This window comes from Oxyura jamaicensis, chromosome 3, assembly GCF_011077185.1.
Source record: "Oxyura jamaicensis isolate SHBP4307 breed ruddy duck chromosome 3, BPBGC_Ojam_1.0, whole genome shotgun sequence".
In the NCBI taxonomy this organism is placed as follows: Eukaryota; Metazoa; Chordata; class Aves; order Anseriformes; family Anatidae; genus Oxyura; species Oxyura jamaicensis.
This window is the reverse complement of record NC_048895.1, coordinates 34,003,265-34,028,454: the sequence shown is the minus strand read 5'-3', so window position 1 is coordinate 34,028,454 and position 25,190 is coordinate 34,003,265. Positions and strand designations below refer to the sequence as shown.

General features: G+C 42.1%; 1 protein-coding gene and 1 long non-coding RNA gene across 2 annotated transcripts in view; one reads left to right on the top strand and one right to left on the bottom strand.

The window, feature by feature from the left end:
• Window positions 1-17,762, bottom strand: part of HHAT (hedgehog acyltransferase) — a 166,689-nt gene extending 148,927 nt beyond the window's left edge. The window contains exons 1-6 of the mRNA XM_035322159.1: window positions 17,554-17,762; window positions 15,893-15,960; window positions 13,390-13,503; window positions 13,005-13,199; window positions 8,129-8,341; window positions 1,575-1,746 (exon numbers count right to left, since the gene is read on the bottom strand). Coding sequence (XP_035178050.1) covers window positions 1,575-1,746; window positions 8,129-8,341; window positions 13,005-13,199; window positions 13,390-13,503; window positions 15,893-15,960; window positions 17,554-17,674 — 883 coding nt within the window. The 5' untranslated portion in view covers window positions 17,675-17,762. The remainder of the gene's footprint in view (window positions 1-1,574; window positions 1,747-8,128; window positions 8,342-13,004; window positions 13,200-13,389; window positions 13,504-15,892; window positions 15,961-17,553) is intronic.
• Window positions 17,763-19,772: 2,010 nt separating this feature from the next.
• On the top strand, window positions 19,773-22,802 carry LOC118165292. Its single transcript, XR_004749966.1, has 2 exons — window positions 19,773-19,889; window positions 22,554-22,802. It is a non-coding gene; the product is annotated as an uncharacterized LOC118165292 (long non-coding RNA).
• The last annotated feature ends 2,388 nt before the right edge of the window (window positions 22,803-25,190 follow it).

Below are 25,190 nucleotides of genomic sequence, written 5' to 3'. Positions count from 1 at the left end.
AACTTTCTACAGTCCGAGCTTGCTTTAAAACAGGCTTTCATCGCCTGAAATTACCTTGAAGTACTTTCTAAACATCTGCTCAAAACCAGCTTTAATTCTTAGGATATAACACTCAATTCTATTAAATGAATATACAGCCTTCTTTTTTTTTTTTTTTTTTTTTTTCCTCTCTGAAAAGTAGTATGTGACTGTGCACTGTTGGTTTAATCAACAGTTAGAGGCTTTCTTCAAGGGAGTGAGGAAACTGCCAGTACCACCAAACCTGGAATACCCTGTCCCTAAATCTGTTACCTTGCCTGCCTTGTCAGCTGGTCAGCATTTACCAGGTCCCATATGCTCAACAACACCACAAAGCTTTTTGTCACACAGACAGACAATACTGGGAGCTAGCTGATTCAATTCATCAGTGAATTCATATTTACAACAGAGATGTAAACTCAGAATCCGCTTCCTAAATGGTGACTAAGTGGAGAGGAGTGAAATGAACCATGGAGGCAAGCCACTAATGCTTACTGCTCTGTTTCTTTTTATGTATGTACAGTATATATGCACATAGAAAATACATGTGATGTGTCTACACAATGGGTCTGCGTGCACACACGCAGAGAGCGCGCACGCATTGCCCTCTGCTGGCCAGAGCCCGGTATGCAGAGGTCCTCCTCTCCCCGCACAACGCTCTTAAGCGAACTTTAACGAATGCTTGACAGGACCGTACCAGTATGTGACACCAATTCCTGCTACTCGCTGATATAGTAAGAGGCAACCCCTTCAATTCAGTAAACAGCAAGACTTTCTCCAAAACCACTTTTAAGGCTTGGCATTTTGCTGCTTCCATTCCTCCTACGTGGTGATATACATAGCAGGACAATGGAAAATCATACAAACCATGCATCCAAGTGGCTTACAGGTTAGCCTATTTCTATCCACATACCCACAGGCAAAGCTTTTACCAAATTATGTTACATTCATAAGTGCCCATTTTTGCCCTCACAGTTAACCATTTTAATCAAATACCAGACTGCTGGGAGGAGACAGAAGAGGAAGACAAGAAGGAAAAAGGAACTACGGAGAGGCACAGACTTTCAGGCCAATTTGTTTTTAATTCCTTCCCTCCACTCTTAATAAGCACAGTTATTTTGTTTCAACATGAATATGAACTAAAAAACATCAAAGACAGAAGAGATCAATAAAGGGTGAGAGATTTCTGATTCTTAACATCTCCCTTCCTTCTTCCCTTCACTAAACAAATTTTTTGTTTTCAATGTCCACTTGTATGTTTGAAAAAAATGTAAGGACTAAAAAGATCCACATACTTGAGACAAAAACAAACAAACAAAAAACTAACAGAATTTTCTTGAATTTTGGAAGCAGTTCAGTAAGTTCAACAAGTCCAACTGTAAGCTCCTTAAAGGATCTGCACGTTAACTGAATAGTCTGTAGATCATCTTCTGACGTGAGTGGCCATAACGTACAATTCATAAGTACTAACAGATGGACATAAAAACAAAAGTATACGGGGGTTCTTGGAAGTGGGGGGAGAAGGATGATTTCTTCACTGTTTTTAATGTACTCACCTAAGGCCCAGTATGACACAGCTTCCAAAGGTGAAGAACTGCTGCAGATAGCGTGGATATACATGAGGTGTATCATTAGCTCAGCCAAGCACCACCAAAAGAAAATACGAATTATGCCCACGATTAAGATGCCAACATTGCTCTTCAAACTGAAGGCTTCTTGTTTCCTCATCTAAATGAAGAAACCCAAAGAGGTTATATGACACATAGCTGACTGTTTTACTCAAAGACTCATCTTAAGAACCCCCTCCCTTTTTTCATTTACTATTCATTTCATTTCAAAGGTTTCATTTACTATTCATTACTATTAAGGGGGTATTTGACCATCCCATTTGAGAACTCTGGACACACACTGATGGAGTCTGGTTTCTTCTTTTTTAAACTCACTAAGAAGTAGAAATCAGCAAGTAGAAAATTGAGAGGTAAGCAAAGCCAAGCAAGTTTCCAGTCAATACCCCAAGACTGCTGCAGTATTTAAAAATATTCAGTTCCATTCCCATGCAGTGAGATTCTCCCTTCCTCCAGATGACATTTCCATTCTCTCTACGTTGCAAAAATTACTTGTGCAGCCTGTGCATACAAGAATGCAATGGCATCTGCCGGTGTGGTGCAATTTCGACACCAGGCACCCTAACACAGGAGGATCCAGACTACTCTTCCCTCACACTATTCAGGTGCCAAAGGGTCTCTGGATTGCTTTGCTATTGCATGCTGTCCAGTGCTTTAAGTGTATGATCTTTGTATCTGCTTCCATTTTGCATTTACTCCAAATGGGCACTTGAAATGGCCTGATTCCAGACATCTCTGTGAATCTATAACGACGCAGAAGATGTCGCTCTCTCATCCCTCCACTGTCACTTCAGAAGTTATATCCCAGCCACCAGCTGCTGCCAAACAAATACACTGCCAGGAGGCCTAAGGTCCATTACCCAGAATGTCATCACTTTCAGGACGGCCTGAGGAAGGGCTGCCTTGGTAACAGCCACTTTATTTCTGGAAGGCTGTCAAACTTCAGGGGAGTTTATTAAAAGCTGACTCTGACCATATGAACACATTCCTAAGCGTCTAATCCAGACAAAAGTATCTACCCAGGAATAAGCATACATTTATTTGCAGTTTTAAGTATGGAACATACCATAATAAATACAGGAAGCACAGGACAATAAAATATGTTCTTTACTTTCATTTTTTCCTGCATGCCTTCTAATGGCACTTGGCATTCTGAGGTCTGTTCACACAGAGACACATAACATAGAAAGGAAGGGACATACAAGAGCAAACCAAAAGGTTTGGAAGAAGGTAAAAAAAACACTTACAAAAAGTAGAAGGAGCAACCTGCCCACCTAATACGGGCAAAAGGATTACAAGAAAACATGGAGCTTTCACAGAAGAATATTACCATGTATTGTGAATTATTTTTCCTTGCAAGTTCTGTGAAAACTCCCTGACATCATGAGAATTACTCCAAGAACATCAACAGAAAGCTGGTATCCCCAGCTCATTCCTGTCATGTTGTTAAATTCTCAGTGAAAGCTCATGCCCTTCAGATTCTTGCAAAAAAATTGCTAGAACTAAAACATCTTGAATTGACAATGCTATTCCATTTCCAGAAGTATGTTATCAGTAACATGTCTCATGCAGGAAAGCCCTGTCCTTCCTTCTGCAGGCACGCACAAACATCACGGTATGCGGACACTTCGGGAGCCCAGGGAAGAAAAAAAAAAAAAAAAAAAAAAAAAAAAGGCAACACCATCTGCTACAGGGTATTGGAAGGACTACTTGGTCAAACTGTCCAAGCAGCCTACAGACCAGGCCGGCCCAGTCCCAATGACCAACCATGAAAGTATGCTGCATCAGACAAATGTTTTGGTCCTGAGGTTACATTAATAATTCTCAAGACCTACAGAACAAATCTGTTGCAGAAACAGCCAAGTGCTATTAATCTTAACAGAATCCAGAAGAGATATGCATTTCTTAATTCAGTACTTCATCAGTATCTGTGGATAATGGAAAAAAAAAAAAGATTAAAGATACTACATCTGTGAAGGAGAATAAGATTTTCTAAGCAGCAATGCTACCAAATACAGAAAAAATATCTGCTTGCTCAAAAATATCTCAAACTCCTAACTTCTGTATTGGATTGACTACCTGAGAACAGCTCTTCATTCTTCTCCTGTAGCATCACTAAAGTCACTGAGACCTATATGACATGCTGAGCAAACGCCAGTTAAGTGTAAGTTAAAAATCAGATAAGACAAAATTTGAAGTTGACACGTTTCTCAGGATACCCCAGAAGATTCTTACAATGCTAACTATAGTAAATAAACCGGTATACTACTACTTTACCTTCTTTCTGCAGTAAAAAGTTAATAAGATGAAGTAACAGAAAAAGATAGGTTTGCCTCAAATTTTTCTTTTCTTTTCTTTTTTCATCTGTCATTGCATGTATGCCAAGTTACATTCTTCAGTCTTTAACTGGACACCAAAAATGCACATACAGAATCAGAATCACCTAGGTTGGAAGAGACCTCCAAGATCACCGAGTCCAACCTCCGACCTAACGCTAACAAATCTTTCACTAAACCATATCCCTAAGCTCTACATCTAAACGTCTTTTAAAGACCTTCAGGGATGGTGACTCAACCACTTCCCTGGGCAGCCTATTCCAGTGACTAACAACCCTTTCAGTAAATAAGTTCTTCCTAATATCCAACCTAAACCTCCCCTGGTGTAACTACCCACACATCTGCATGGACAAAAACCTCCTCAAAATCCCAATCATCTTAATAGCACAAGATACCTACCATGCAGTTAGCTCTGTTCACTTGAAAATGAAGCAGCATACTAATTTTATAGATAAATTTGTACTAACTAGATGACATTTTGGAGACTACCATTTAATCACAGGTATTTGCACAATGCACCTTCAAATCCATGACAAGAACTGCTATGTTCTGCTTCTACCCAGAAATTAAATAAGGCCATTGGTGAAATACCACGGCTTTCATTTCTGTCTAGCAGTGGATGCAAATTACCAACATTATTATTAACCTTTTTTATTCATACAACACTTTCTCTGCTTCCATTTTCAACACCTCTGCTTTCCAGCACACTGAGCAGGAATCCTCTTCTCAGTCTCAACTCCAGTTAAGTGCTTCTGCAGTTCTCTATCTCCTTTTCTAATGGCAGCAATAAACGCATTTTTTGTATTGTGTGCTTTGAACAAACTGCTGAGAACTGCTATCTTCAAAACTCTTCTCTAACCTCAGCTGTCAAGGTGATGACATAACTCTTCTAAGAATGCTTTTTCATGCATTTTGACAAACACCGAGAAACAAGTTGTTCAATGTTTTATCTTCTTTATGGCTTTAACAGAACAGGCCTGTGCATATTTAAATGACAACGTAATGCAAATATAGGCATCCCACTCGCCATGTTCGTTTTCCCTCTCACTCTGTCTCAAACCAGGAATACAGACAGGCTTTGCACAGGTCTTTACTGAGCTGTATCAGATGAGCTAAGTTTCAAGACTCTACACACAGTTTTTCCACCCGGCCAGCTCCAAGCTGCCCTCTACTCACAGTCTGAATGTTCTGAAACATGAATGTCCTACATGTTCTGAAACACTCCTTGAGAAAAATCATTTCTCTCTGTTTCCAGTACAGGAATATCGGTAGAATTTAACACAATTTTAAAGCTATAAAACAATAAACAGTAAAGAAAACTTCCTGGGTATCCATATAAGTCAGTCTAGCAGAAGAACAATCTTACTCATTTGAAGGTTTTTAATCCCCATTTCCCCTAGTTGTTGTCTTTTCCTAAAAAGGGCATTAAAGATGCACAGATGATTGGCTTGTTCTCAGTGAAGCCTGGAAGATTGCTTATTACATGCTTCTGTCAGTCTCACAGATGCTTTTGCTTATCTGACTCATCTCCCTTAATGACATCTCACTGGCAGCAAGCACTTGAAGAAACCAACTTTTCTTCAAAGTGGTGAAAGATCATCTGACTCTGCCCCTTTAATTTGTACAACGCTTCCTCCAGTCACAGCTCAGGGAGCATCTCGGCACCTCTGCTTCCTACCTGACAGCATCCAGTCTCTGGGTTCATTTAAGAACTCACGCTGAGATATTCAAACATACAGAGAGGATTTGGACACCTGCCTACTATTAAATGTAACGGAAAATAAGCATGCAAATGCATTAGTCAGCCTCAGAACTTCAGTGTCTGTTTAGGGACCTACCTTGCCTCTCCTATTTCATTTGTATGATTCACAAAAGCTTAAGGGCTTTTTAGTAAAGGAATCAGACGCTTCCTGCTGCGGCAGAAGGCAACTGGAGCCGATCCTTCCAGGCTGACTCAGCTACAAGGACACCTTTTCTGGAGCTCTCTCAGAAGCACAGGCACAGCGTGAAAGTTCCCACCACCCCTCGGGTCACGGATCACACTGAACTGGCACTCAATCGCACCAGCTTTGGACTCATTCAACACACTGGTATCTCCGTGGTGCCTTAAGATCCCATGTACTGCAGCAGTAACAAAAGCTATCTTGCCTTCACCAGAGCTACCATGTGCTTCACAACTTCACCTCTGTATTATTTGCATATTAGGCAACCAGTGCAAGACCTCACTTTTATCAGTGTTTCTTCATTGGCAGAAAGCAGCAACCTCAACGAACTGGGATTAACCTGACTTTTCTGCAGTGCTGACTACTGGGTATGCCTGATGTAGCAAAGAGGAGCTGCACAAGAGAATCTTTTCTGGTATTAAAATTATACACTAACTGCCCATGCTAACTAGGGTAAAACTAAGATTTGCCATGCTTTTAAAAAGGCAAATATTTTTTTTTTTTAATGAAATAAATTGTATCGTCAGAGGAGTTCCCCTACAGAACAACAACAACAAAAAAAAAACAATGCAGGAATGATAATTTACGTCAAGCTTGGAAACGATACCATGGTATAAATTTTCTGATCAAAGTAGAAATCTGACCAAAATCATCCACCTAAATTACAGGAACTCACTAGTCACAAAAGCATGAAACCAAACATTTACTTAGGCTTCCCGTCAGCCTAGGTAAACTGTGACTTCTGATAAGGAAAAAAAGTCCCGCAGACTTTTTCTACAACGTCTTGTCCAGGATAACAGAATTTAGCCTTGCATTTTCCAGAGCTGTTGAATACAAATGAGTACCAGACCTGCCACTTGTGCCCACTATAATCTCAGTTTTCACTTTCATAAACCCCAGCCTCTATTTGTTACAGTTTCAACAGGAACTTTCCAAAAATAAACAGAAGCAATACACAGACATCTATATACAAACCATAAAACTGCTGTTTCAGTTTAAACTATCCACTCATCCACTTTACCCAAATGTTAGCTATAAACATCATTGATGGTTATTTCATTGCTTACTTAAGTGTGCAAGAAAACAAGAAAAGCAACAAAGCGTCACACAAAAAAGATGGTAATCCTATAGTAGAAGAATTTCAGCTTCTAAACTGGTAGGGAAGAGAGGGCTGTCTTCAAGCTGGCATGCAGGACACTATCAAATTCCCAGTGAGTCACTCCAAACTGTCCAGTCTCCATGTTCCTATAATATTATTCAGTATTATCAAAATTATGAGGAATATTATTTTAGACAGCCAAACTATCCTACTTACCTAAAGACTACACAGAAACTGAAATCATTTAAATAACAAGAAAAATATTATGGAATTAGTTATAGATACATTTTTATGGAAGCTACAACACACATGAAAACACCTTTTCTGTAGGGCTGTGTTTTTTTTTTTTTGAACTAGTTGATGGACAAATACTTATTTCAAAAAGAAAGATTCTAATAGAGAAGATTACTCTGTCAGTCTTCTTTAACTATTCTGTTTCTTTCTACCTTCTCTCTAACACTGGAGTCCAATCAACCTCTCTCCACCCATTCACTAGATATAAAAGCTTATTCTGACGTTTTTTCATCAACCAACCAAATATATTCTCAATGTTAATTGCCAGCATTATACGAATTCACTATTATTTCATGGTTGGCATATAAGCATGAATATTTAAGACTTGTTTCCATGCACAGCCTTCCCTTTTGCAAGCAGCTTACTTCAACACCTGCCACAAAAGGGACAAATACGTATTAATGTCCCAAATGGAATAGCTTATCTTTCAAAGTCTCATCAACATCCACATTGTCAAAAATGTAACTAGAAAACAAATATAAACTCGGAGTCATCTGCAACCTACCTTTTGAAATACACTTATTAAAAAGTGTGAAATATATCTCAAGATATATCTCTTCATATTATTTCAAAGGTGAAAGAACTGTCGTCTACCTAAAACTTTCCTCATGCTCATTATTAAAATCTCTCAAAATATGAAAAAAGAAAATTAACCCATCACATCTAGTCTACTTCTAATAAACTACAGGTTCTGTGTCTAGACTTGGCAGCTGAAAAGAGATCACCATTTTCTTCAGTATTTCTTAGTCAAATTTGACTCAGACACAGATGCACTGGAAGTCTGTAACTGCATGTTCTTAAAAACACTCTTACCTGCTTACTAAATTCATCAAAGTTCATAAGAGGTCCATTGTGGAACAAGGGATAGTAAAACACGTATGCCAGCATCCACAGGAACGAATGCGACGATTTCTGGGCAGGTTCGTGCCAGCAGTATTCCAGGCTGAAACTTGTGTAGAAGAGGCAACGGACAGACACCGTGAAGAGAAGCAGGTAATACTCATTTTCAGTGTCGTACCACTTTCGCTGTAAGACAAAACAAAGTCAGCCCATAATGGTGCAATGCTGTGGTTTTAAAATTGCAAGACAATGTTATCAATCAAGACCCTGACCTTTCAGGTCACCAGCAGCAGAAAGCAACTAAAGCTAACAGAGGCCAGAGTGAATGTCTTAAGTGAACATCACTAACATCTGAAGAGTGAGCACCAGCTGCTGAACGAGCTGCTGAGGGCAGAAAATTATAACAGCTTAATTCCAAACTGTAGCATGTTTTGAAGAACTATGAAATTAGGAGAGTTTTTCTTACAGCAGTACCATTTTTCCCCTTCAGGTTTTGTCCAGTAATAGAGTATCCAAAATAGCTGGCAATTGTATTGGTAACTAAAGAGCTACTAGGACTGAAGCCAAGGCTGCAATTCAGATCTCAAGAGATTGAGACACTCACTAGGAAGCCCAAGGCTAGAAAGATTTTTCTGACCCTTTGTCATGTTTATGATATTCCCTGTCACACCTTTTCAGCAATATATATATACACTTATATATATATATTGATATACAACTATCACAAAAAAACTCAAAACATCAGCAAATTTAACTTGTCTGATTATATTTGTATTGCAGTGGGCTTGAGAAGCCCTTTCATCTCTCGGTGAGACAGAAATCTACCTACACCGCATGAAAAAACCCTACCAGCTCATCTTCCTTCCCCCTCAAAATCAGAACAAACCTTACAATATATCCCTACTTTTTTTTCCCTCTTAGTCCAAATAAATGCAAGAAAGACATTTCTACATGACTAAGAAGCAGTTTTTTTCTAAAATCTATATTGTTAAAAGCATTAATGAAACAGGAAAACCGAGTTCGCACCAAACAGTTGTGAGCAAACAACTCATTTGGTATAAATGAAAACATCAGAGAGAGAAACAGTCTTCGTTTCCATGTAGAAGCCTGCAGACACCAGTTAAGATCCTGTCAGTCTTGACTGAGCAACTCCTGGATCTGAACCCCAAAATCAGTACTTTAAATAGGTATGATTATACCTCTAACAAAGGAGAAATATGTTTACCAGAGGACTGGCATGGTATTTATCATGCTGCATCCCTATGGGGTAATTCTTCCACATTAAGGCACATAATTTCATCTCGATGCATTGATCAGCATGACTGAGAGGAATGTCCATAACTACCCATAAATTAAAGTGTGGGGAGGCCAAACCACATTTCAAGAAGCATCAGAAATCCAGATCTCAAATCCAAACCCCAATGCTGGGGCAAAGCGGATCTTTCAGATTCAAATCCTAATGAGCAGACCAACAGGAAGACAGAAAAAATATCTGTGGGTTTTCCAAATGATTGTGTGTGGATGTTATGCACAGCGCTACTCTCAACAGAACAGAGGAGGATGTGTTGGTGTCGCAGTCTCAAAGGCATCTGAGAAATTTAAAGAAGTCTGGCACAAAAGAAATTAAAGGGACACAAGATCATCAATAGCAAAATGAAGCAGATCCTGCCATACACAAGTATTCCACCAACAGCCGTCAGCATTTGGAGTGGAAAAGGAAGGGAAACACATTATTTGTATCACAGCAGTCCTTCCATTTCTTCTCTGGGAGTTTACTCCAAACCACAAACCAAGTAAAAGATAACAAGAAAAAATAGCCAGCAACTCAGTAACACAAAAAAAGTGAGTGACCCACACGTTGTTACTCAAAAAGTAACAACGTGTGGGTCACTCAGCATCATTCTTCAAAGGAAAGTGAAAGAAAGGACAATTTAAAATGCATGTCCAGTGTAGTATCCATATTGTCAAGCAAAGTTTTGGCCTGCTGCTGTTACTGTAGAATTCCAAACTATTCCTTCTGTCAGGATGACAAACTTACATCAAAAGCACATGGCTTAATAAAAGAGCTGGGATGTAATTTTGTATTGTTTGCACAATCTTTAGTATCCTTGTGAAGTCAGTCCTCCCAAAGTCACTTATCAACTCCTTCAGAATAAGTACAAATAATTTAAAATTTAGAAGATACAGTATTTCATTCCTGTAAGGTATTCCTGCAAGGTATATGGTATTTCATTTCATGCAAGCTACCAACAAGTTTGAATTGGCTTTTGAGTAATGCCTCAGCAGCAGACTTTGCTTTCAAGGAATGCAAGTGCTGGCTTCTGCTATCCAAGATACAGCCTAACATTCAAAATAATGAACAAATCTTTCCAAAAACCATATCAGCAAACAGGGACATTGCCAATTTCTGGGCAATAGATAGAGATGTTTACAGTAGATACAAAGCCTACCCCAAATAAACAATGAAGGCTTGTTTATCAGCTTTCCTAGCAGTATCCTTAAGCCACAACCATGTGAATACCGCTCTGCAACATGGATTGCCAGCTCTATAAACCAAGGGGGGGAAGGGGGGGAGGAATCCATATCACTTCCTAATAATTCTAATAATATCTTAATATCTACAGGCTATTAATGAAAGAACACATTTGCCCCAGATCTTACCTCCAGTTTCCACTATATACTTAAATAATGAAGGATAATCTCATGTGCTGGGTCTGACCAAGAGAGAGAGAGAGAAGCCTGAGAAAAATACTTTGGCAACAATACTCAGAAAAAGAAAAACCAATCAGTAGGTAAGATAGGAAGAGGGAAGTGTAAACCCGTCTCCCATTTCTTTCTCAGTTATCCTGTATTTAACATTTGATACAGGAACAGTCACTTATTTTCTGAACACAGGTTGGAAATCACTGAAGGTGTGCAAACATGCCTCTGTGGCAGTGAAGGAAAACAAGACTTGGGAGTCCGGCCACTGACACTGAACAAATGTCTTGTCACCCCTTATTTTCAAAAGAAGGACCACCAAAAATTCAGTTAAGGTCTTTGATATATTCACACATTTTCAATTAATCGAATTCATAGGAATTAGAGCAAGGCTCATGTATTGTTTTCATTTCAGTTGCCAACCTCGCAGCAAAGTGCTAGTGTATGCTTGTGCTGTGAAAATGTATTCACAGGCACAGCTACAACATCCCAATTCCTGCTTCTGAGAACCTCTCTTAATCCAGGTGTGTAGTACACAGTTTATGTAACTGATGCTGTGCTTTTTTTCACATCACCAACCACAAATCTATGCCTGACCATAGGCAAAAGTTTGTCAAGCTACCAACATTATGTTATCACTATGACTGGAAGCTTTTCTGAAGCAATGCCAGACCTCTCCGGCATCCTCTTGAGGTACACTTCCTCTTAAACACTAGAGCCAAGTTTTACTGAAAACTTCCACCACACAGAGAGGTTTAGCTCTAATGGACTGCATTTACACTGAACATCAAACATTGTTTTACTGATTTATGAAGTTTTCCCAAGTGTTCCTGGGGTCTATTAGCTTCATCTTTAGTATTTGCTTACCATCAGGCACCAATTCCTCCACTGTGCTTCCCAAACAGTAGTGCGCACATTATAAAGAAGCTATTTCAGCTTCTCTTTGCTAGACAGGTGGCTGTACAAGAGAGACACTTCTGTGCAAAATGAACAGCTCTGATCAGAGCTGGCGAGTCTGCTCCCATGCATGCTGAATTCAGTGGCAGTTCCTAGTCACACAAGAGGCCCTGCACGTGGCTTCACAGTCAGGAGAAAGAGCAAATGGAAAGGAAGTAGGAGGGAGAAAAAGTAAGGAAAGAGCTTTTCCTGTAGGACAGAAGAGGTGTCAAAGGAAAACAGACGAAGTCAAGAATGGTGAGTAAGAGTGGAGATCAATAAAAGTAACAGAAGTTAAAGTAGACAGCATGCTCATGGATCTCTTGTTAAGGTTTAAACACTCCCTTACATGGTAAGAGACTGTCACATTATCCTGCAGAGTCCTTCTGTTCATTTGGCATAATTCAGAGTAAGAATGCAGCTGGGTCTCAGGCACAGAAGAGGAACTCTGTTGTGGAGCCACCTGACCACATACAACTCCAGAAGGCTGAGCTTTATCTAGAGAAGTCACTTGGAACCACATTCCAGCCACTAGTCCCTGATCATCTCTTCAAAAGCGAACAGAACAGCTCAGGCTTTTATCCTTACAGAGCTGACAGTCCTCTCTCAGAAAAACTCCACAGGCATTTCTCAAGCATCAGACCACCACCAATTTCACTCCTCTCGTTTGCTGTTTGAGAGTCTTGCAGGATCTGCAGCATCAACACAGAACAAAGAGAAAGGAGGGAACAAAGGCAGTAACAAACGCAAGACCTAGGGATGGCAGCCTCAAAGAAGTATAGTCAAAGCTTTAGAAGAAGCGTGTAAGCAGGCTAGCGTGTACAGTATGCTGAATTTAACCTGATTGTGTCAGCTGTTATCTAAAAGACCAAAGAGAAGTAACTGTGACTCAAGTCACGTGCACTGTTATGAATCAGCTTATGTACCTGAGCTAACTGTATGTAGTGAGCTCTTCCACTTTATGCCTTGAAAAAACACTCAAATCCACACTAGAGAGTCCACTAAAGTGAGGGGTCACCAAGCTTAGGAACATATCCACATTTTTGACTGTAGAAGCTCTCACGTGATCCATATGCAGTTATACTTCCTGAAGGTTGTCAAGCCAACCTCTGCTTAGACCAACTGAAGGGACAGTAGTTGTTCTAAAAGATGGCTACTGTAGCAATGAATAACACTAATTAATTTGATGCTTAATTCGTGCTTCTAAAATTACCTTGGCTTCTTCCACAGCTGGTATGTGTAAAGTGGATAACAGGACAAGAGAGCACATCCACGTCAGGAGCGAGATCTGAAACTGAGCCACAGCAAACGAAATAGCTGCGTATAACAAGATGACCGCAAAGCCCTTGATTCCTAATAAAAACCAGCAGGCAGCCATTCCATACACCATCAAGCACCATGGTTTATACTGTTAGGAAAAAAAAAAAAGAAAAAAAAGAACAAAAAGGAAAAGAACAATGAACAATTTTTAAACTTTTTTTCTAAAGAAAAAAAAATTTAAGTGTACTGTTCTATACGTAGCAGAGTGCCAGGCCTTCCATTCCCATAGCTAACAAAGCACACAGAAATTCACCACTGTGAATTAAATACATACATACCTTCTCCACAAAGAGCCTGCACATTTGTGATACCAGCAGATGACCAGCCAGAAGCCACAGGATACGTTCCCTTCCCCATTCAACCCAGTAGCTCCACTCAAAGTCCAGGGGATCCTGGGCATACAAGAGAAACAGTAAATATGCCTAACCACAAAACCATATTCTTAAAGGTCAATGAAATAAATGTCCCAGTAACATACGAGGTCCATTATCCAATACCACAGAACCTGATAACTGAAGAATCTTTTGTTTAAGCAACCCTGTCTGATTATTTACAGTGGTGAGCTCCAACAACACTGTTTTGACTTCAAATGGCCTAAAATCCACAGAAAGAAGCAGAAGTACAGAGGGCCACCACAGAACAAGAAGTGCATTAAACAGAGCTGACACCTGCCCCACCTGCACACACAGCTGACACCAGCAGGAGCCTGCAGGGCCCCAGGTGCAGCATGAAAACGCTCTCACTGACAAAATACAAGGGTGCAGATGGCTCAGACCCTGAGTCCATTTCAAAGCACATAAGCTCTTAAGCATTCCCATGACAGGGAGCTACATATTCCACTTCCTTCTGCAGGACAGGCTCCAGATCACTGGATGAATCAATCCCCAAAGTTTCCTTGTGCTGCTGCAGGCTCATTATCAGATTATCAGGAGCAAGAATGAGTGCTAGGCACCTTCAATATTTGCTGAAACCTATTGAAAACAACAAAACCCAAGACATGTGCTAAGCAGGAGGCAAGCACATGGCCCACACACTCCTCACGGCTGCTTTTGGGATGGCCTGCTTTCACAGAAAGGTAGGCAGGGCAAAGCAGCTGCAACAAAAATAAGTAGGATGGTGCCAAGGAAACCCTGTCTGGTTACAAGTGTAGGCAAATCACATGTACCAATTCACTGTGCTATCCAGCCTGGACAGCATGAAGGAACATGAAATACCAATCACTATTTCTATTCCCAGAAGTAAGAGAGGGCAATAGATAGACTTTCAGGTGAGAAGAGGTGAAAGTGAAACCAAGTCCTGACTGCCATACGTGTGTACCTACACTTTTCTGAGGGATAAAGGGGAGCAACTCTGCAACTAGCTTGGCACACGTACAGTTAGGATGAAATGACACTTTGATCTAAGAGAATTTTTACTGTTTCAATAAAGCCTAATTGTGATCAGGTAAGCCAGGTCAGCTTGAAACTCTTGAAACAAGCAAATGTCATTTTAAACTAGATAAAAAGGATCACCTGGGAGCCCTCATTTCCCTGCTAAAAGTTAGGGCTCACTAGCACACACAGCTGCCTGCATGACTAGGCCTAACTTCAGCATCTCATACACTTCCAGTCTCCAGAATATTTTATGGCTTTCTGGAAAGCACCTGTCGAGGGGCCCATACCCGTGGTGACAGTGGGCCTAAATAACAAGGTAATTCCACAGATATGCATTCTTGGCTTTGTTTAAATCACCTTCAAAATTAGTAGCATGGTGAATTTTCTTCAAAAAGAAGTGAGGTGTGTTTTCTGGTATTTAGTTTGTTTTAAAAGAAAAACATCTTTCTTTAAACACTAACGGTTCAAAATCTGTTCTCCTCTATGGGGGACCACGGGTCAATCAAGGGTGCAACTATTGTTCACTGATGTTACGTGTTACCCAAACAACCAAATGCCATGAAAAATGGCAAAAAGGCTGGAGGAAATGTAAAGGATAATCAAAGCTGTGAAGGCCAAGTAGCAGCACAGAAGATTAAGTGATATTACTGAGAGAAACACTCAGACCAGCAACCAGAAAAAAAAAACTGCCATTATGGTGCTTGTATCTAGATATGTCTGGCAAATCTCTTTCCTCATTAGAAATAAACAAAGGAAATTAACTATGACTGTGAAAATGTCTAGAGTTACTATAAGTTTCTAGGCTAAAATTGTACCTCTGGTGAACAAAAGGCACTTTTGGAGCTGTTTTGTTAGCATTATTTCCATGTTACTGAAATAACAGGTTCAGGTTAGACTAGGTCACAGAGGAAAATGTGCTGGAAGCAAGAAACTAACAGTGCTTATGTTATACCACTCCACCTCTCCAAGAAAAATAAACCTGCTTGATCCCACAAAGAGTGGAAGACTAGGAAAAGCAGATTAAGTACCATGGTATCTCTCATCTTGGAGGCGCTTATTTGTACGTTAAAAAAATACACAGTGCCTATGCTTTGAGTTTTTTCTCTTGTTCTTCACAGAGCTTTGGACTCTGGAGTCTATGGGAGTCAGGCTGTGGAGGGAGAGAAATGTGTCAATGAAACAGGAACAACATTAAAACACTTAGAAGTGAAGTTTCCTTACAAGGTACCATCACAGGAAAGAAGAGCCCAATAAGGAGCACAGTAAATTGTTCTATGATCTCTGCCTCTCAGCAAAGCACTGCTCAACACATCAACTTACCGCAAGGAGGACTTTAAAGAACTGCAAGGACAGAAGCTTGCAGCAAATCAACAAAATAAAAAGTGCTGGTAACATTAATTAATCCTACCTTTTTAAGGCCCCAAAACAGAGTCCCTTGTTCCAGTCCAAAGTTTCTGTCAATTTCACCTTCATATTCTGCAGAGAATAATAAATCTTCATTAACGACATAATCCTAAGAAAAGCAAGGGTCAGCAACAGGGCATTCTGCTTCTAAATAGCAACAAATTTCCCTCATCTTCTTCACAGATGTGGATGCTTAGAGCTGGGGAAAGGAAGATGTCTGCAAGGAAGGAACTCTGACGTGAAGCCAGCACCATTTCCTCCTTCCCAGTAGGCACAAACAAGAGGCCCTTCTATAGCCAGATCCTAGACTTTGACCTCTACTCATCCTGAGCCTTTGGATAATGAATGCTGCTCAGCCTCGACCGCTAGACCCTGCAGGTATTCACCGCAACAGGGGGAACTAACCCTAATATGCACTTAAAGAAGCATTTTCTGGTTCCCTCTTCCTCATCCCCACCCATCACGTATTTATACACTTCCCTAAGTTTCCCCCAGTGCATCCTCACCTCTAGGCTGTACAGTTACCACCTTGTATAAAAACAATATTAATTTAAAACAATAATTAGTCCAAAACAATAAGCAGAATAGATAGATGCAACAGAAAGCTGAGCTTGAATCATTTAACCCACAGGACCTATAATAATCATAATTCCTTATCTTATAGGACTGTTTGATATCTCCCTCTAGTGGAAAAGGGAGACGTGGGATGTGAAGGCAACTAATAAAAAGTGTGTGGTAAAGGTTTTCAGTGAACAAGCCTCAGCAGCCAGTTTCAACTAAGCATTTTGACTTCCTCACAGGTGAGGTTCCGCAAAAACGCATGCATACCCCGGTGTGCATTTATCAAGTACTTGCCCTCTTTGGTGGGAGTGTGTTTCTGGCTTTACTGCCACTAACTTGCACATTTGGAAGGCAGCAAGGTTAGTTAGCACAGAACACCTTGCTAATTAAAACCTAGCATGATGTGGTACACAATTCTCTAACGAGCTGTTATTCTTAATGATGTAATATCCACTTTGTTACCATTAACATCTGACTGTGATGCACTGGGAGGCACGCAGCCCACACTGTGCATCAAAGCCACAGGAGCAAGGTCTTAAATAGCGCACCCAAAGTCAGCATCTCCTGGATCCCAGCCACAAACGGGGCTCATCCACCTCCACTGCCCCTTCTAACAGAGGGTTTGTCCTTACTGAGCCTCCATGTGTCGTTCCCTTCTGCCGCACACACGCATCACTGAATTTTACAGGACCACTCACTGTGTTGAACTCAACCACATGTACTAAAATGTGCCTTACCACAGTCTCACTGCTCTTGAGGGAAAAGCATTTCCCTCAAAATTAAGGGAAAAGCACCCAACTGCTCCTTTTCCTAAGAAAGCCTGAGCTTCAAAGGTGTCCGTCACTCCTGTTTTGACAGCTGGCTGCCAAGGTACCATCCTCGAGGGCATTCCCAGTGCTTTAGGCATAAACTCTTCACATGCCTCAGAACCAAACCCGGCGGAGCTGGCACCTCGCTGGTGGTTACTTTCACGTTTCCAGCTCACTGCCAGAAAACGCACTGATGCTTTTTGGAGCGAGAAGGAAACTAACGCTGCAGACAAACCACGCTGAGCCGCGGGCCAGAAACACAGGAGAAGCGAGGCCACCGGCACCGCAGACTTACTTTGCGAAACTCGGTGCACTTCATAGAAAGAATAGAAGTGGGAGCCAACTGTAAGGACCAGGTAGGTGGCCATTTCCCAGGCCGGCAGCATCACCTGCCCCGGAGCCGCGCTGCCGTCCATCGCCCCGACGGCAGCTCCGCAGTTAGCCCTTGAAAACAGCAAGGGAAACAAAGACGGCTGCAAGGCAGCCCGGCACCCGAGACCTCCGCGGCGCCCTGCACACCCACCGGCACAGACCCGCGGCCCGGCAGCCGCCCCCTACCTGCTGCTGAGGGGCCGGGGCGGCAGCACCGCGGGGGCAGCTCCGAGCAGCCCGGCGGCCCTGCCCCCGTCCCGGTCCCTGTGCCCCCGTCCCGGTCCCTGTGCCCCCGCTGCCGGCCGCCGGGCGGCGGAGCGGACACCGCGGCCTGCAGCAGCCCCGCCGCGCTTCCGGCTCCGGGGCTGCGGCTCCGCCCCGGGACCGGCCGCTGGAGGCAGCCGGAGCGGGGCCTGGGGTCCCCGCTGCGGGCTGGATGGGGCCAGGGAGCCCCCAGGGGGCTTGGGGTCGGAGAGACGGGGGGCTGTCTGCGAAATGATGTGGTCTGAGGTGGCGCTTGGGAGGATGCTGCTCGTGTCTCGGCATTTCTCCGTTCGTTCTGAGCGCTCCAGCTCTCACCGTCCCATAACTCAGTCACTGAAACATCGTTTTCTTTGAGCATGAAATACGCAAAGTACATCTGCTTAGATCTATGGAGAACGTTGCCTGAGTCGCTGCCAGAAGACCGTTCTCCTGTCCCATGGCTCTCACCTACTTTTCCTCCCCTTTCTGCCTGAGATGCCTTTAGGGACATAAAGCACCTGTCTCCAATTTCAGGTGGCATTTTATATCCCTATCCTACCTGTCACCTCTCAGCGGGCGTTGGGGAGTCAGCTGTTCCTGTGGAATTGTCTGTGTTGCCCATTTAGAATCACCGAATCATTAAGGTTGGAAAACGGCCTCCAAGATCATCTGGTCCAACCATCCCCCTACCGCCAATGTCACCCACTAAACCATGTCCCTAAACACCACGTCCAGCCTTTCCTTGAACACCCCGGTGTTCAAGGTGACCACCACCGTGACGGTGTCTCCACCACCTCCCTGGGCAACCCGTCCCAATGCCTGACTGCTCTTTCTGAGAAGAAATGTCTCCTCATTTCCAACCTGAACCTCCCCTGGTGCAACTTGAGGCCATTCCCTCTAGTCCTATCACTAGTTACCTGTGAGAAAAGGCTGACCCCCAGCTCCCCACCCCTTCCTTTCAGGTAGGTGTAGAGAACAATGAGGTCTCCCCTGAGCCTCCTCTTCTCCAGACCAAACCACCCCAGTTCCCCCCCAAAATATAACATTTCCATAACAGCACCAGAACACCACCACAGTTGAATTTATTAAAAATTCCCACAGTACTGTAGCAGTTCTGACCACTAAGGGTCAGTAAAGCTTATATTTTCCTACAGTTTTGTGGTTTCTCTTCAACAGCATGAAGTCAGTACAGAGAGAAGGCCCTCTAGATGGCTGCATAATACAAACTGTATTCGTGTAGAAGCGGTTTTGTCACTTTAAAATGGAAGAGGTTACATCTTGTACATCAGGTTACATTGAAAATGACATATTTTTAATTAGTAATGTGGTGACATCCAGGGGGCCATGCATATTCTGTGACCGTGTAAGCAGCTCTGCTTTCATAAAGTTCACTGCCAAGCTAATTGAGCAAGAACACCAACAAACTCTGACAATGGTCCCATCTGGAAGTTTTTCCTGTCTGGACTTCTAAATTAGATGAGATTTTTTCTTTCCACATTTATTCAAGGGATTTTATATAGTAAAATGTGAGAAGAATCTCAATGAATGACTTTGCAAGACTAGCTGTAAACTAAGCTGTTGAACATAGCTGGCACGAGCTACATACCGACACAGCCCTTGCAGTTTTAGATGGCACAAATAAGAAGAGAATCCTGCTGTTGCGATAGTCAGTGAGAGGCAGTTGATGAACTAGAAAGCCAAAACCTTAAAAAGTGATACCAGAAACCCCACTTAAAATTTGATCAACAAGAATGTGAAGTTTTTAAAAAGTCTGTTGACCTGCATCTAAACACCTGCAAAGGCCTGTCAGCCCCTGCAAGGCGTGCTGACTCTTATGGAGAAAGCGGTTTGATGCTGTGCAGATTTCTCCAAAGTCAAAATGCAGCAACCCAGTTTGGGCAGAACGAGGGTGGAGGTGCTTCCCTGGGACCTGAGGAAGACAAACTCGGGGTATCATTTCTGCTTGAGGTTTTTTACCCCTCCCACTCATTGCCAGAAGGACTCCAGGGGGCAGAGGTAACAACCTGCCAAAGAGATCCACGTCCCTCTTCATGACTGGGAGTCAGCAGGAAGGCTGACTTTGCTGTCACCTTGATGAGAGATGTAGTGCCAACCCTCTTGCAGATCTGTCAAGGCCTCATTATAAGCGAGAGCCCATCTTTAGTATATGTCCTCATCACCTTTTTTATTTCCATTTCTTTTGAAGCTGATATATGCACTTGAGTTTGAAATGTTGATTTTTAACTATGAAGTTCAAATGCTCTTTGAGTCTCCCGTCCTTACGTGATGCCACTATAGATGGGATCATCAGAAGCTAAAGCAAAAAAAAAAAAATAATCCAGAATTAAGAAGGAGAGAGAGAGCAGATCTTTTATCAGGGCCCTTACTATTGACTTTCTGTGCAGGTTTTTCAGAGGTGAGCTCCTTGTAGAACAGTTAATTACTAGGGCCTCCTCATGACCATGGTGAAGGGACAGGATGGGGGAGTAAAAGACAATGAGGTGGGAAATTAGGCATTCTGCCCCTGAAAAAAAAAAAAAAAAAAAAAAAAAGTAAACCAAAGCTCCTGTTTTTGGGAAAGCCCATTTTTCAACTTGTACTTTTTTAGAATGAAATTAAGAAGTCAGAGTGAGTGTTTATGAATTCAGCAGTAGAGTCCTCATGCAGGCTAAATCACTGGGGTTCTTGTTTTTCTGAATATAAATTCCACCTGAGAATTACAAGCTGTGCCCTAGAACTTACCCTTGTAGGTTTATATATCACAGCACAGAGCTGAGCCTCTTGTTTTTATTCATCCTCTGTAAATCATATGGTAATACCCCATGCACCCAACATCTTAATGATGGGACACAACCAGCATTTACTGAGAGTCTGCATATTAGAAGCTCAGCAGCATACAGAAGGATTAGCCACATATGTTCAAAAGAAATAAGTGTGACAAGAAATCTCCATGTAGCAAAACAGCAGTATTAAAAATGGGGAAAGTCAGAAATATAAAAGGTGTGGTATTTACAAAAAGAGCCAAGCGAGTCTTCAATAGCCAAGTTAAATACAACACAAGTGGGGTTAATGCGAACCCTCCCTCAAGAGATCTCAGGCATGAAGTTACGAATTCTGGGGAGAAAACATGTAAGTTTGCCCTTTTTTGTCTTGTTTTGCTTGGCTTTGTGAAAAGGAAACATTACAGTACAGTCTTGCAGATAGTCCCATCTTTACAGGTTTCTCTCTCTGACTCCCAGCCCCCAAACTGGGAAATGCAAAGAACTTTTAGCAACATACATTAAGACATTATTTATAAAGAAATCCTTGCAGTCACAAAGTCGGTATTTCTGTGCATACAGATAAAATCATTTTCCTGGTTTCTTTTTAATGAATCCCTTGCATCTTCAAGAACTTGTTTCATGCTTTATGGCTGGAAAATTACCATCATGCTTCTGACTGGGGATTCATAAGATTACTTTTGGAAAAATACAGCAAATTAATACGGTATTGCAACTAAGCAGTTCACCATTGGATTCATGCTGAACATCTCAGAGGTTTCCTCATAAACACACCACATGCCTTGATAAACCTAAGCCCTGAAAACCATAGCTCCTGGTCAGAGCCTTCAGGGGATTTCATTCCTCATTACTTAGTCCTGCCTCCAGCAAAAGCAGAACTGTATGCTGAGTCCATTTTCTCACCTGGACGTAGGGTTCGCTCAGGTACAGTTAGCCGGGATGAAGTTCTGCTGCGCTACCTTGACCATGCTTGAGTCTTACTTAGCAGTCCCTGCACAGCTTGCCCCCTTTTGCAGTCAGCTATTGAACACAAAACTGTGTTTTGCTTTGGTTTGGTTTCAGCATAATATTCTTTAAATGCTGTCTAGTTCTAAGTGCCACATTATGGGATTTAGGTGGATAGCAAGTCAACTCCTACCTACCCTAGCCATTATATTGAAACTTCCCACGATTCCTAGTGAGGAGGTGGATAACCCACTATTGGGAGAGACCCTTCAGAAAATCCCTTCTTCAGATGCTTTTCTTACTGTTTTCAAAAAACAGAGGAATTCAAGGAAAAAAAAAAAAATAAAAAAAAAAAAAAAGCATTACAGCAAGCTTACTCAATTATAACTTAAATTAATACAAATGAGGGCAAGATTCCCACCTGACCTCAGACAGGGCAAGTAGGTAACAAAATGTGAAGCTATCCTTAAGGTGTTTAAAATTTAATATATTGAGGCTGTAAATCAGATGCATACCTGTTTCTATTATACCTCATTATACACATCTTTTTCAGAGGCATAGGAAGTTACTCCTATCTGTGTGCATCTATATTTAATCCATAGTCACATTGCTGAAAAACAAAGTCTTTTTAACCATTTCAGTGAATGGAATAAGTGTAGAAAAATTCCCCAACATCTCAGATTCCTATACAATTGACTAAAAATATCCAGACAGAAAGATTTCCCTCCCTGCCTACTGAGCAAGTTGTCTGAACTCCACATCTCTTGACATCTCTACTCTGTGTGAACGGCCAGTAAAGGATCTTTTCAGCTGCCATGACAATGTGCATTTTACTGATTTATCTCTTACTTCCTATTGTTTGCCCTAGCCTTGTGAACAAGGAAGCATAAGTATCGTTCCAGGTCGGTTGTGTTTATTTCTATTTGACAGAGTATTTTTCTTTTGTTTCTTTAAGGTCCGTGAAACTAAGAAGGCTCAGTGGAGCTGACTGTTCACAGCACCACAAATGGAGCCAGCACAGCCCTGTGCAGTAGCCAGCTATTCAGACAGAACCAGCAGTGGGCTCAAAAACTCAGCGCATGCTCCTTGGCTACCTGGTGCAGCTGTGACTTTATGGCTGTGGGGTCCCATTCCCTCTAGTCACACGTACTATCTGCATCTGTCTCCAAATTGTAAACAAAAATAGTAAAAAAAAAAAAAAAAATGCTTGTAGTTGCTTTCCTATCTGAATATATGGATGACATCTTAAGAACTACATAAACATTATATTACTGGACAGGAGGAGCCTTCCTCTAAGGATATTTCAGAAAATAAATGTTCTTGTATGTTTTATCTGAGCAGCTTTCTTACATTGTGCACTGATTGCCTGCTAATTTATCTCCACTTTATCTTTTACCTGTCCTCAAAGAGAAGGTAGTACTCAGGAAAGAGCTTCCAACTCATAAAAAATTGACTTTAGGAAGCAGATAGACATCTTCTATTCTGTTTATATGTTTTTGCAGCAGACCATAAATGTATATAAATGATAAGAAGTGCTCTGTCATACTTGAAGCATTTTTTAGATTGTTCTGGAGATTATGCCTTTCAATAGGGAAAAAATTGAAAAGCTCTCTTGGTGCTCGTGCAAAATGCCAGCAACATCTCACCCTTTGCAGATAATCTCTCCATATAATGGTGCTAAAATATTAACAAAACTTGCACTGAACTCATAAATATTTACAGCTATTTGAAATGCCAAAATTTTGCTCTGTGACTAGCACAAATCAACTGAGTAACATTGTGTACAATAAAAAAGTGGGTCACTGCCAACTGTGGCTTTTAACTGCAACGTGATTTGCAAACACATCGAATTGCTGCCTGAGGACCAGGTACTGCTTTCAGTACACAATGTCTTCATTGACTGCTGTAGGCTTGAAATGGGTCTGAAGCTTCACATCTACCACAGACTGCCATAAGCTTCCTACCTTCCTTAGTCTGAGAGCTTCCTCCTGGCAAACAAGAAGCTCCCATCCACTCCCATCACATTGGTTTTCATCTGCTTGCTTCTTTGATGAAAATGGTTGGAAACTCTGAGGCTGAAGAGAATAAAGGATCTGTCACTTCTGCATCCTGAGGTTGGCTCTGAGCTCTAGGTTGTGCCATAGAGACATAACCATTTATATTTTAAATAGAAAGCGGTGGTGGCTGCATCCCCCCCAGAGGGTGGGACCAGCTCTGGCTGTGGGGCAAGTGTGCTCAGCACAGCCCTTAGGGAGAGCAGAGGCACCTTCGCCAAGCTCAAAGACTCCCCACAAGCTTTCACAGCACTCCCTGGGACACAGGAAGCCTGCACAAGATCTAAAGCAGAGCTCCAGGTACCTGAAAACATTTGGGGTCAAACAGCAAATTGGCATTATCACCAATTGGCATTAAATGACTGATAATGCCAAGCTGCTGTTTGATATCAAGCGTTGGCATTAAATGGTTATAAGCGGCCATGTTCAGTGAGGTACCTCCAGCATACCCAAGTTCTGTTTTAGGTGCTGGTCCTTCTTTGGGAGTAACCCATCACTCCCCGGGCTGTTCACAGCTGGGAGCCTTTCTCCAGAAGGCAGTTTCCAGCAGAAGGATCAGACCACAGGCCTGGCTCTGCCAGCCTCATCATTCAGAAGTCACAGCTCAGCCACGCAGAACAAGGGTGAAAAATAAAGGCCTACCAGCCCACACAAGACTGAAATTACTTTCAGATTGTTTTGAAGTGCATTGTGTGAGAAGAGTCCGCCTGCTAGTGCCACTTTTTTCCCCCTCCCGTCTCAGATGGCCTGCTCTGTTCTGCTCCAGACTTGCTGCTACTTGATCTGTGGCCACACAAAGGACACCTGAGCTGCGCGACTGCCCCTGACCTGTGCTCAGAGGCCGCGGCGTGCCCCGCACCGCTCCCCACCGAGGTGTCGGTTCGTCGTTGGCTGAAGGCTCTGTGGCCATTTTGAGTGAAATATTCTGAACAATCTCTCTCTTTGCCATTTCGGTTGCAACATTCTTACCACAAGGAAACAGTGGGGAGCATTTTTGGTTTTCACTTTCTATAGCATTTTCTAAGGAAACGCTAGCGTGGATTGCTCTAAAAACACAGCTGTAGGTCCTGCGGTATGACTTAAGCACTTAATCTGTCCTGATTACCTTATAACAGAATGCAGAACACCATTCCTATGAGCTACTTGCATTAAAGCTCACACTTGAAATGCACTTTTTATCGTTGAAGTGTTTTCCAGGCATTAATTTCCCAACATCCTGTCAAATTATGTGGCAAAATAAAGTAGTCTTATCACCGTCTCACAGATAAAGGAATGAGGTGAAGCGATCAAGTGACTGACCCAAAGCCCTGGAGAGAGTCATAGTCAGAGCTGGGCCTGGGAGCTTCAGGTTTTGTCTTGCTCAGAACAATTTTTTGCGCTTCTCCTCTGAAGACAAACTCTTGCGAGTAACAGTCCAGCTTTATCATCCTTCAGGGCATGCTGCAAGGCACATTTGCTCTCCCGAACTGAACGGAGCTGGGAGAATTGCTTTCTCACCAGAGCCAATGAGCCTTCAGCTACTGGGTTATTAATGCCTG